Source organism: Abramis brama (assembly GCF_963993115.1).
Source record: "Abramis brama genome assembly, chromosome: 25".
In the NCBI taxonomy this organism is placed as follows: Eukaryota; Metazoa; Chordata; class Actinopteri; order Cypriniformes; family Leuciscidae; genus Abramis; species Abramis brama.
Genome location: NC_139987.1, coordinates 28422972 through 28435516, shown reverse-complemented (window position 1 = coordinate 28435516; position 12545 = coordinate 28422972). Strand labels below are relative to the sequence as shown.

Genomic DNA, 12545 nt, shown 5'->3' with positions numbered 1-12545 from the left:
GCAGAGGGAAAACGAGTTTCCGTAAACTTTAATTTAATGATGTAAATAGACTTCTGTACCTCACATTAAGCTATGGAATGGCTTCAGATGACTTTGTCAAATTATAATCAGACCCTCTCTGACCCAAGTCACCCAAACTGACGTGAAAAAAGCGCGAGGCGCCGAAAAGCGCGCTGTTTGCATCCTTGTTTAAAGCTTTGCCGGGTAAAAATTTCATTGGCATTCTGTTCTGACATGATGCACTTTTTTTTTAAGCGCGAACTGAAGTGCGCACGCACTGTCAAACAGCGCCAAACTGGATTTTAGTTGGGTCAGACCCATCTGATATCGAAGGGGGGCTGATAACGCGAGATCAACATGGAGCTAAATGGAAAAAAATAGCACCAAACAAGCCACTTTCAAATGTTGCTTTTTTCATGAATATAAAAGTTGGGTGACCCTCCCCCTAGACTAAAAAAAGTTGGATGACCCTCCCCTCAACAAAGAATTAAAAGACATGACCCTCCCCTATTTTCCTCCGGTGGCCCCTTCCATAAATACCGAACGGTCCCTTATCAACACTGAGATGCTCCTGGGAGGATCTAATAACAATTATCAGATGTATATATATATATTTTAATCTTATTACACATTTTTAAAATTACTAATATGGACTGAATTTATCAAAACAGAAAATTTGCATCTAATGTTTTATCATGAACTCACACATGACGTTTAAAGTCACAGCATCAGAGTATTTCTCTCCATGTTCATTGTTGGACTTGCACTTGTATTCTCCACTGTCATCAGAGCTGATCTTTGAGATGCTGTAGATTCTTCCAGATCCTACAAGCGTTCCTCCTTTAATCCAGCTGATTTCTGCAGGAGGGTTTGAGTCACTGCTGCACTTCAGAGTCACTGAATCTCCCTCCACTATTACACCAGATGGACTGATGGAGATCACAGCATTCCCTGGAGGATCTACAGGAGAAATATATAGCATCACCCGTCACTCACCCCACCAAACACTTCTATTTCTGTTCTTACATACAGTTGATACGGGCAGAATTTAGCATAAACAACAGGAATCCATGGATCCTTGTGTCAAAAGGTCATGTCACTTATTAGGAAATATCCCAAACGAAATAAACAGTACTTTTGTGTGTGTGTGGTAGTCAGTAAATCAGTGCTGGATAGATTACTTACAAACTATAGTCAGTTACTGATTCCATATTACAAGACAAAATTTGTAGTTAGTAACATAATTGTTAGCTGTGGCTGTAGAAAGCGCTAGTGATGTTCGGTTCATGAACGAATTGTTCTTTTGAGCCGGTAGGAAGTAACAGGTCGAGCTGGTTCATTAATCAAACTAAACCTGAACTTTAGTTCCGGGTTAATGACGCAAAACACACAAGCCAAAGTAGCATGTCCCACTCAAAAAGACCCGAATGAGCCGGTTCAAACCAGCTGTCGAAGTTTGCAGATGATTTTATGTCAAGCAAAATCAAAAGACTGGTTTATTCTTTAGACATGTAGAAACATTAACCACAAACACCATTAACTTCCGTGAATGAAAGGCAATATTCTGCAATATGCATTCACACAAATAACGTTTTATTTGAATGTTTCGATATGCATTGACACAAATGACTTTATTTGAATGTTTTATTGAAATATTATGGCACTGGCGGCGTAGTGCCATCACTGCTTGATGACGTAAGGAACAGATTCATCGTTTTTTTTTTTAAACGAACTGTCCGAATGAACCGGCTCGCGGAAATGACTAGAAAAATGACTTTTCTTTACAAGTAAGAAAATGACTTTTCTTTACAAGTAAGCGCACGACGCAGGAGATTCGGAGAAATAAACAGTCTAGAGAGAAATAAAGCTAGCGCAAGTTCTGCCAGGGAGACTCAATCATTTACGTCACTAATTGCCTCTTCAACTACCCATTCATTTTCTTGCTGTAGCATAAAAGGGCAGCACTTACTCATATCTGAGTCCGCAGATGCTGTTGCTCCAGCCAATCCAGTTGTTAGCACCAGCAGCAGACCTAACCATGTCTCAAGACACGCAATCCATTTGCAATTACTCTGATTCAGATGATGCCGTTCAGCCATCCCCTTCAGTTACACGCCGCAGTACCCGTATTCAAAGCCGATCTTCTGCTTGGACCAGCCGGTCTTCTGAATACATCTTTAACGCTCTAGGAGACGCGGGCATTCCCGTAAGCGATGATATCCAAAGGGAGGATCTATTACTGTTGGCCCAGAACACGCTGGGTAACCCAACAACTTCCACTCCTCCACACTCCAACATCGCCCCAGCTCCTGCACAACCGAAGAAAGCCGGCAGGAAAAGAGCAGCAAAATCTTCACCTCGCCCAGCCAAAAGAACACCGGCACCGACAACACCTCATACACAACTTGCCGATCCTTCGGACACTTCTCAGCTGCTCTTTTCTGCAGTCCAAAATCTAACCCAGACCGTTCAAGGATTACAGGCTAAAATGACGAAAATCGAAAACTCTTTCGTCAACCCCAACTCCAGCTCAGATCACTTCTCAGCTCAACATTCCACCACTAGTAATTTTCCAGCGAACTTACCTTCTACTTCAACCTCATTGCCAGTCTCCACGCTGATGTCTCAGTCACCATTTCAAAGTGTCCCCGCTCCACCGGCTTCTCCTATCTTTAACCTCACCACGGCAACACCAGCTCAAGCATTCGGTAGGCGTTTTGTTCCACCCGTCGCAGCTACAGTATCACCACATCTCAGATCTAATATTATTCAAGGTAAGGACATTAACCTGGCTTCCTTACTCCTCCCTTCACCGGCCGCCGATAGGAAAATGGTGGATTGTGGTGACGTGGCGGTCCTACTCAAAACTTCAGACCCACGCCTGCTTCGCAGTCTTTCGTTCGGCGAGTTCGTTATCGCATTTAGCGTTTATAGGGACACGCTATGCCAAGTTTTTCCAGAAAGGAGGGAAGAACTAGACCTCTATCTTTCAATGATGGCAGACTTTAATCAAAGGTATGGGGGAACCTTATTTTATGAGTATCACAAATCCTTCTCAGCTAAAGCAGCGTCTTACATCACTCTCTATAATTCAAGACTGGACTGGGCTGTCACTGATACCGAATTGTTAGTTCGTCATTTCGGTGGACAAAGAAGCCTGTCGTGTTCTATCTGCAGCGCTCACGGACATTCAGCTGCTTTCTGCCCGAAAGCTTTCTCTAGCAACAGCTTGGGTGCTGTCCGCGGTCCTGAAAATGTAAGACGGAGCTCCTACAGCAGAGGTCGCCCCGCCGCAGAACTTAACGAAAGTCCTATTTGCAATTTGTTTAATGAAGCTGTATGTACCATTAATAATTGCCGTTTTGCTCACATTTGTAGCTTGTGCAAGGATCCACACCCAAAATCAGTCTGCCCACGCCGGTACAAATTTCAAACCAAAAGGAAAGCCCCTTTTCAGAGGAAATTCTAAGCAATCATCCATCTACTCCCATCAACATTTCAAACCTATCCAGCTACCTCTCTTCTCACCCCGATCCATCATTTGTTGACTATCTAATCCCAAGGGTTTCGGGTGGGGATACTTTCACACCTTACTTCATCCTTCTCAGCAAAAAACCTGCAATCAGCCATGATCGAACCCGACGTTGTCTCATTACTGCTTGAGAAAGAAGTTAATAAAGGCTATGTTATCGGACCCTTCGCTTCCCCCCCTTTCTCTCCTTTTAGGATTAACTCTATCGGAGTTGCTACTCGTAAATACTCCGGCAAAAAACGCCTGATATTCGACATGTCCTCTCCCCATTCAAGTAAAATAGCAAGCGTTAATGAATGCATTCCGCTCGAACCTTTTTCCCTTCATTACGCTTCGGTAGACAACGCTATTCATTTAATCAAACTCGCAGGTCAAGGAGCTTGGCTGGCTAAAGCGGATATAACTGACGCGTTCAAAACCATGCCAATACACCCTACCGACTGGCCACTTTTTGGCGTTAAATGGGATTCACAATACTACTTTGCAGTGAGGCTCACCTTCGGGTGTAGAAGCAGCCCCCATATTTTCAACAATCTCTCGGAAGCTCTGTGCTGGATCCTGCTGAACGTCTGCAAGCTTCCATTCGTTTTGCACTTACTCGATGATTTCTTATTAATCGATTTTCCTTCACCCCATTCCCCCGTCCTCGACATATTAAAACAGGTCTTTAACGACGTCGGCGTTCCCCTCTCCCATGAGAAAACTCTCGGCCCCTCCACTAATCTCGAATTCTTAGGTATCTCCCTCGATACGGTCAAAATGCAGGCCTCTCTTCCGCTCGAAAAGCTCATTAGAATCCGATCTTTTCTGGATAATTTTTCCTCAATTCATGTCGTTTCTAAGCGCGATTTATTGTCTCTGCTGGGCCACCTAAATTTCGCTATGAGCATCATCCCGCAAGGCAGAGCTTTCATATCTCGTCTCCTTACGTCGGCTCATTCTGTGCCCGATTTATGTAATCCGGTCCAGTTAGACGAAGGCTGTTGGTCTGACATTTCGTTTTGGTCTCGCTTACTAAATGATTGGAACGGTATTTCTTTCTTTTATAACGAGGCTTTCGAATCTTCCGCCGATTTACAATTATTCACTGACGCAGCTCCGTCCGTTGGCTTCGGGGGTTATTTCCAAGGGCATTGGTTCGCAGAAAGATGGTCGAGCGAATTTCCTAAATCAACATCTAAATCGCTCTCTTCAGCGCTATATGAACTCTATCCCCTAGTCGTCGCTAGTGTAATCTGGGGTCCAGATTGGTCGAGGAAACGCATTCTCATGTTCTGCGACAACGAAGCCGTCGTAGCTATTATTAATAAAGGCAGATCATCTTGCCCAATGATTATGCCTTTTTTGCGTCGGCTAATCTGGCAATCCGTCACCCACAACTTCATCATTAAAGCTGCTCATATTCCGGGGCACTACAATGTTATTGCTGACGCACTCTCTCGCTTTCGCTTTCAGACATTCAGACGGCTCTGCCCAACAGCCGACAAGGATTCAACGCCCTGCCCCCCCCTGTCAGCCACAACATTATACTAGGAGATTTACTTCGTTCAGCCAGATATTACATGTCTAAAGGCGTTGCTTCATCCACTCTTAAAGCTTATACTTCTGCCTGGTATTCATTTTCAATGTTTTGTTTTTCTTTACAAATTCCGTTATTTCCTATTTTAATTTCGACCGTTTGCTCGTTTCTCGTTTTTAATTATGACAAACGTCATCAAAAAATTTCTTCAATTCGTAGACTGCTCGCAGGCATTCAGTTTTATGCCAAATATCACAACCCCGATTTCCCTAGCCTATTCACCGCTTCTCCTATTCGATTAATGATCAAAGGTATAGCTAAATCCTCCGTAGCGGTCCCCGACAAAAGGCTGCCTTTGACGCTACCCTTAATTCATAGGCTAATCATTTCTGTTCGCAATGGCCTTTTTTCCACGTATGTTAACACCTTGCTAGAAGCAGTATTTTTAACAGCTTTCTACGGTTTCATGCGCCCAGGAGAATTCACCTCTCCAACATGCCAATTTGATCCAGCCCGCGGTCTTTCCTTTTCAGACGTAAAATTTTTTCCAAAATTCTTCACTCTTTTTCTCAAACATTCTAAGAACGACTCCAAAGGATCCGGTACTACCTTGACTATTTCAAAAATTAGTAGCGATTTTTGCCCATTTTCCTCTATGCTCAATTTTCTTAAAATTCGCCCTAGACTCCCCGCTATTTCTCCCCTTTTCATCCTTCCAAACGGAGCACCTATCTCCCAAACCTGGTTCAGGTCTCATCTCACTTCCGCTCTTAAAAGCTGCAGCCTATCTCCCTCTCAGTTCACTGGGCATTCCTTCAGGATAGGAGCCGCTACCACAGCGGCCGAGCGAGGTATCTCTCCAGCAGCCATCAAAATCCTGGGCAGATGGTCCTCTTCAGCATTCGAGTCCTACATAAGACCAGATCTTAAATTCATCCTCGAAGCTCAGCAAGCTCTCCAGTAACTGTTAAGGTAAATCCTTATCTAACTTCTGGTGGTGGTGTTGTTGCCTCATGGCTTGATACATCTAAATAGCATAATCTCGTTTATAGCCAGATGGCTAAGTGTCTGCCAAATTCAGGCGTTGTATGCTGTAAATTTAAGCAGATACAGCCCAAACCGCCCGTCCCGCCAAAGCGCTATCTAAGATTACCATAGGCTTCCGTTCCGCTAAAGATGGCCTGTGGCCTATATGTCTGCATTAAAAGATGGCCTGTGGCCATGTGTCTGTATCAAAAGATGGCCTGTGGCCCATGTGTCCGTATCAAAAGATGGCCTGTGGCCCATGTGTCCGTATCAAAAGATGGCCTGTGGCCCATGTGTCCGTATCAAAAGATGGCCTGTGGTCCTCGCGTCCGTATCAAAAGATGGCCTGTGGCCCATGTGTCCGTATCAAAAGATGGCCTGTGGCCCATGTGTCCGTATCAAAAGATGGCCTGTGGCCCATGTGTCCGTATCTAAAGATGGCCTGTGGCCCATGTGTCCGTATCAAAAGTTGGCCTGCGGCCCATGCGTCCGTATTATAAGATGTTCTGCGGCCTATATAACTATAAGCGACGGTAGCTATAAACCTTACGTCCAAAATCGCGATAGCTGATGGTCCGTTCACGTCTCTGCCCAAATAGTTTTCAGGATTCAGGACTGGTAAGTCTCCTCATCAAACCGTTTTTGGGGGGCCCCGTTCTGACGGATCCTCCATCCACCTATTTTTGGGGGTGAGCGGCGCCCCTGCCTTCATCTTCAGTCAGCAGTCGCTGATTCAATACCCCTGGAATTCGAGTCATGAACGGGGCCTCCGCCAAAGAATTTGATTGCTTGCTGAGCTCATTAATAAATGTCTATGCTACAGCATTAATTCTCCCGAGTCTTTCTGGCAGAAATAAAGCTAGCGCAAGTTCTGCCTGGGAGACTCAATCATTTACGTCACTAATTGCCTCTTCAACTACCCATTCATTTTCTTGCTGTAGCATAAAAGGGCAGCACTTACTCATATCTGAGTCCGCAGATGCTGTTGCTCCAGCCACCACCTTCCTCCCCACCACCACTAAGACGGATCTTCTCCTCCATCCCCCCCCATCACGACCACCCAGGTGTCCACCATCACCATCCCCAACATCACTAAATGGGCTCTCCTCTCCAACCTGAAGTCTTCAAGACGCCCTCCCTTCCATCCACCCCACCACCACCAGATGGCCCCCTTCATCGCCTCGGGGGTGAGCGGCGCCCCTGCCTTCATCTTCAGTCAGCAGTCGCTGATTCAATACCCCTGGAATTCGAGTCATGAACGGGGCCTCCGCCAAAGAATTTGATTGCTTGCTGAGCTCATTAATAAATGTCTATGCTACAGCATTAATTCTCCCGAGTCTTTCTGGCAGAACACATCTACATTAAAACATAGACAATACCAGAAAAAGAACTGAATGAGCTGAAGGCTTAAATACACAAGGGAGTAAAATCAACAGAACAGAGAACAGGTGTTTAACTAATTAACAACTATGGAAACGTCTCTGGTTACCTACGTAACCGTAGTTCCCTGAGAGGAGGGAACGAGACATTACGTATGGGGAAATCCATTTTCCTTGAAATGCTGAAGCCTGAATTGAATAACTCTTTTGTTTGCAAATAGCCAATGGCGCCCCAGCCCTCACCTGATTGGCTGGCAGCCTCCAACTTACGTGACGTCGGGCGCCAAAAAAACTCAGAATCTTTCGACTGAACGAGAGCTATTGAGGCTGAAAAGCTTTTCACACGGCAGTTTACATAATGTCTCGTTCCCTCCTCTCAGGGAACTACGGTTACGTGAGTAACCAGAGACGTTCCCTTATTGAGTCGGTTCCTCGACATGTGGAACGTATAAAACCCCCGCCGTGTGAAAAATGGTCTGCCCAGTTCGCAGCACAAGCCCCTGTAGAGCACAAGCACTAAGCCCTCAGACTATAGTACATTAGCTATATGTCAGGTACCGGACCTGGTTGAACACCCCAGGGCCGGCGATTGCTATAGGCGAACTAGGCGGTTGCCTAGGGCGACAAATGTGTTGGGGGCGCGGACGCACTCTAGTGTCGCCCTAGACCTACTTCCCATTAATCATAGAATTAGAACGAAACGCGAAATAAAACATGTTTATTAAACATGTTCATCATAGGGCGCCCCCTCAGCCACACGTTTAATTACTTGTCAACCTGATTATTAGATTGAATTTATGATTTTTGTCAACCATTTCTGGATGGGGGGGCGGGACGGTTGCGTTACGTTACGTTAGGGAAGTGCTCAGCTGCTGGCGCATTGATCGAAAATGAAGCGGTCTAAACCTCTGGTGCACAGGGACGAAAACGGAGAAAGGAAGAAGATAAAAAATAAAGCTCAGTATATAGTAAGTCTTCTCATCTCAGCCATTAAGGTGTCAAATGAAATAAATTTACTTAGTATTGTAGCCTACCTAATATTGGACGTTTCATTGCTGTCACTAAGCTATCACTAGCTAGCTATTTACTTTGAAGGTGAATAGAAATGGCAGAAACAACTGTTCATCTTTTATTATTTGAGATAGTGATAGAACTAAAATAACTTAAATCTTTTAACTTTGTAATGGTACGTACATTATCCATAATAGCACATTTGTTTGTAGAGTATAGTTACTAGAGTAGAGTATAGTAAGCCATTACTATTGTAACTCGTGCTGTCTATACGACCTGGTTGAAACCATGTTAGAACACGCGCCAGTCGGGGCGGATCTCCATGTGACTTAGTCACCCAATGGCTGCTCAGCTCTCTCCTCCTGCACTGACAGAACGTGTGTAAAATCGCGCAGTTATAAAATCTCGCAAACGTGTTGTGAGATGACCAGCCCGCTGTGATGTCCTGAATAGACATGCCTTTCACCCAAGCCCATGACGACGCCAAACTCCTTATGGAGTGAGCGCGCACCCCCATTGGGGTAACCCATAAACTAGTCGCACAGCTTCCATAATCCAGTGTGATAGCCTCTGTTTCGACAGCGCGCTGCCCTTCTTGGTGCCCGCGTAGCAGATGAAAAGCTGCTCCGAAGTTCGAAATTGGCTAGTCCTGTTCACATAAGCATGCAGAGCGCGCATGGGACATAAAGCACACTTCTGTGACACTGAATTAGTGTCTAGTTCAGCGGGGCAAAACGCTTGAATTGTAACCACCTGAGCTCTGAACAGAGTGAACACCTTTGGCGTGTAGCCGCGTCTGGGAACGAGTCTGACCATGCAATCGTCCAGTGCGAACTGCATACACGCACTGTTCACTGACAGGGCATGCAAGTCTCCTACTCATTTCCCGCAGGCTAGCGCGAGCCATAGCGGCGTCTTAACTGGGAGCACTTTAACCCCCTGAGGTCGGAGGTATCGCCGGCGATACCAGCTCGCTTATTTTTTATCAGTGTAAAAGAGACTCATAAATACTCTGTTGACTTTGATTTTCCATAGGAGTTTCATACATCAATCGATTCTGTTAAATGTGTATTATTTTTGTGTATACTCACAATAAAAACAAAGTGTTGTGCTTTTTGCCAAATAAAGAAAAATAAACATGAAGCGAGTTCTGCCTTCTCTCTGCCAGTGAAGTCCATTCTGAAACGCGTCCGAAAATGAACAATAACTAAGCGAATACTCAGTCAAACAGGCATACAGACACACAGGCGTGAAGCTTGAATTCTCTTCTTTTAAATGAAGTAATTTATATAAAAAACAAATATTCTCATCTTGTGAAATCTGTATTAAAAGAGAGCGATTCCAGTCGAGCTCATTACAGCTCATTCAAATGTAATGTGACACGCCCACGGAGAGCGCGCGCTATTCAAACGCAAATGTCTGAGGCAATCCACGCAAACCTGTGAACGCCCCCATATCAGCTCGAGAAAACACAAGTTTATTCAGATCATTACTTGTTTACACCGTCTCGCAGCGCTGTGAGGAATAATAATAATGAAAAATGTCCCTCTGACAGTGGTGGTTCTACATTGAATTACACCCTGGGCGAGACCCCCTTCGAGCGCCCCCCCCTTTTATTAAAAATAAATTTTTATTTATTTCCCCAGAAAACAAGACTTAATATCTTATGTCATTTTACTACTTTAAATAGTAAAATAATGTTATGCATCTTTATTTAAGAAATGTTTCATATTTTGACTGAAAACAAGACAAAAATACTAAGTAAGAAAGCATTTTTGCAGTGTAATAACTGAACTTGTAACAGTTTTGTTGCAAAGCACAATATTATGGTGAAATTAGATCTCGAGTTTGAGTTAAAACCTAATTATTGTTAAGCATAGCAAGCAAAAAGGCTAACAAATAAGAGTTAACTTATACCCACCAATTAATATTGCCCCTTCATTCATGACATGGATACCGTAATCATACAGAGAAAACATAGTTGCATACCTTTATCTTTCGCTCGTTTCTAAATTGGGCACCTGATGGCTTTGACCTTTCTTGTCCATCTCTTATTTGGCACTCGACATCGACAATCAACAGATTTCCCCTGATCCCCATATCAACTGTCACTCACGACGAGTCACGACCAGAAGTCAAGACTAAACCAATTCACCTTGGGGGTGGTGACCAAGTAATCGTTTTGTATTACCTATTTTTATTAGCCATTCAGACAATTCAGAAAAACAAAAATATGTAGGAAATATAGAGGCCTGTATTTATAATATTCTGAATGAAATGTGCATTATTTGAAAGAAAGTCGAGGTGTGACTGACTTAGATAACTATATGGATCCCCCGTCCCCCCCCTGTCCGTTCCATTTGGGAGAGACCCAGGTGAACTGTCATCCGCGCCCGCGCCTCCGCCAATTCCCCACACAGTGAAATGATAGATAATAGAAAACCGCTTCGCGGCGCCGATTTATTTATTTATTTATTTTTTTTGCTCGTGCCGGCGGCTTGACTAGATTTGGGTACAGTTTTTACTGTAGAATATACTGCCACATCAAATAAGCTTTTGTTTAGCAATTTCTATATATATATAAAATACTATTTTTGTCAAAAATAAAGTCATCAACTAAGATGTTAGCTGTTCCAATGTTGGCTATATTCAAACTAATGAATACATAGATAAAATGTAGGCCTATAATCTTTTTTTTTTACAAAGAAAGAGTACACTTGAAATATTGTTGAAATTGTAAATATTGTTGTAATTGTAACCTTTTTAATAAAATAGCAAAACATATTTACAAGATAGATGTAAGCAAAATCTTAAATGGTCAATATAAGTCTTCTTCTAAATATATCTTTTGTCCTTGCATTGTGGCTCAGTCAGTGTCACACCTGAATGAATGGCTCATTATGCAGAGTGGGTGGGACATTGTATTCTCAGGTGTAAACCACTCCTCGTTCACGCCCCCCTTGCATATTGGCTTTCCAAGCAAAACCTGTTTTACATCAATTTAAATCAATGTATTGTTTTATGTGAACGATAAAGCAAGACTATTTTCACATAATTTTGAAGCCAGAACTCGAAGCGACAACATCCATCAGTCAAAAGTCTTATTGACACATATTTATTATGAGTTTTGTGGTCTTATTTCAGCAACTTTCATTTTTATTTTTTTCAATAACCACGCAAAAACATTATTCTCCTAAAAATTCAAAAATATACATGCATGGTGATCACATATTTTGGTAGCCCTGTTTGTGCTATATAGAGTGAATTTACACCTTTGCCATTAACATGTTTATAAATAACTGAAAAAAGCACAAATGTCAGAGCATGTCAGAACACCTCCAGGGCCCAGAAAACCGCTCAGACTCCAGAGGGTTAAGGTCGCTAGATTCGGCTGGTTTGAAAGGTGGATCGGACAGCGCACTGAGCACTAACGATAGGTCCCAAACTGGCATCTGACGAAGCCGTCTCACCCCCTGGAGAAAACTCGATTTCAGGGGGTGCTTCCCCACCGAATGGCCATCTAGCATGTATACTTTCGGTGTAGACGGGGAGCTGCCAGGGTCCAGACGTTCCTGCAGGAAGGTCAGAATAGTGGAGATATCACAACCCTTTGGGTCTTGCCGTTTGTCAATACACCAGTTAGCAAACACCTTTCATTTCAGAGCGTATAAGTGTCTCGTCGAAGGGGTTCTACCCTCTGCTATCGTCTGCAGCACTCGCTGTGACACTCCGCATTGATCTGCCACACATGCAGGTCCCACAGCTCCGGGCTGGGGTGCCATATGGTGCCCCTCACCTGGGATAAAAGGTCCCTTCTCAGCGGGTCTCACCACGGGGGGAGCTGCGACATGTTCACCAGTTCCGGGAACCACGGCTGGTTGGGCCACTTGGGCGCTACCAGAATCAACGCACATCTCTCTTCCCTGATATTTTGCAGCACCAGCGGCATTATTTTGACCGGGGGAAATGAATACTTCCGCCCCTTGGCCCAGCGGCTCGACAGCGCGTCCCCTCCCAGAGGAGCCGTTGTCAGTGAGAAGTACAGCGGGCAGTGGGCGTTCTCCTCTGAAGCAAAGAG

General features: G+C 44.1%; 1 protein-coding gene across 2 annotated transcripts in view; it reads right to left on the bottom strand.

Annotated features, from left to right (window-relative positions):
* Positions 1-12545, bottom strand: part of LOC311076070 (cell adhesion molecule CEACAM5-like) — a 121420-nt gene that overhangs the window by 69692 nt on the left and 39183 nt on the right. For both annotated transcript variants that reach the window (XM_084103937.1, XM_084103938.1), the window contains exon 7: positions 706-960. In XM_084103937.1, coding sequence (XP_083960063.1) covers positions 706-960 — 255 coding nt within the window. The remainder of the gene's footprint in view (positions 1-705; positions 961-12545) is intronic.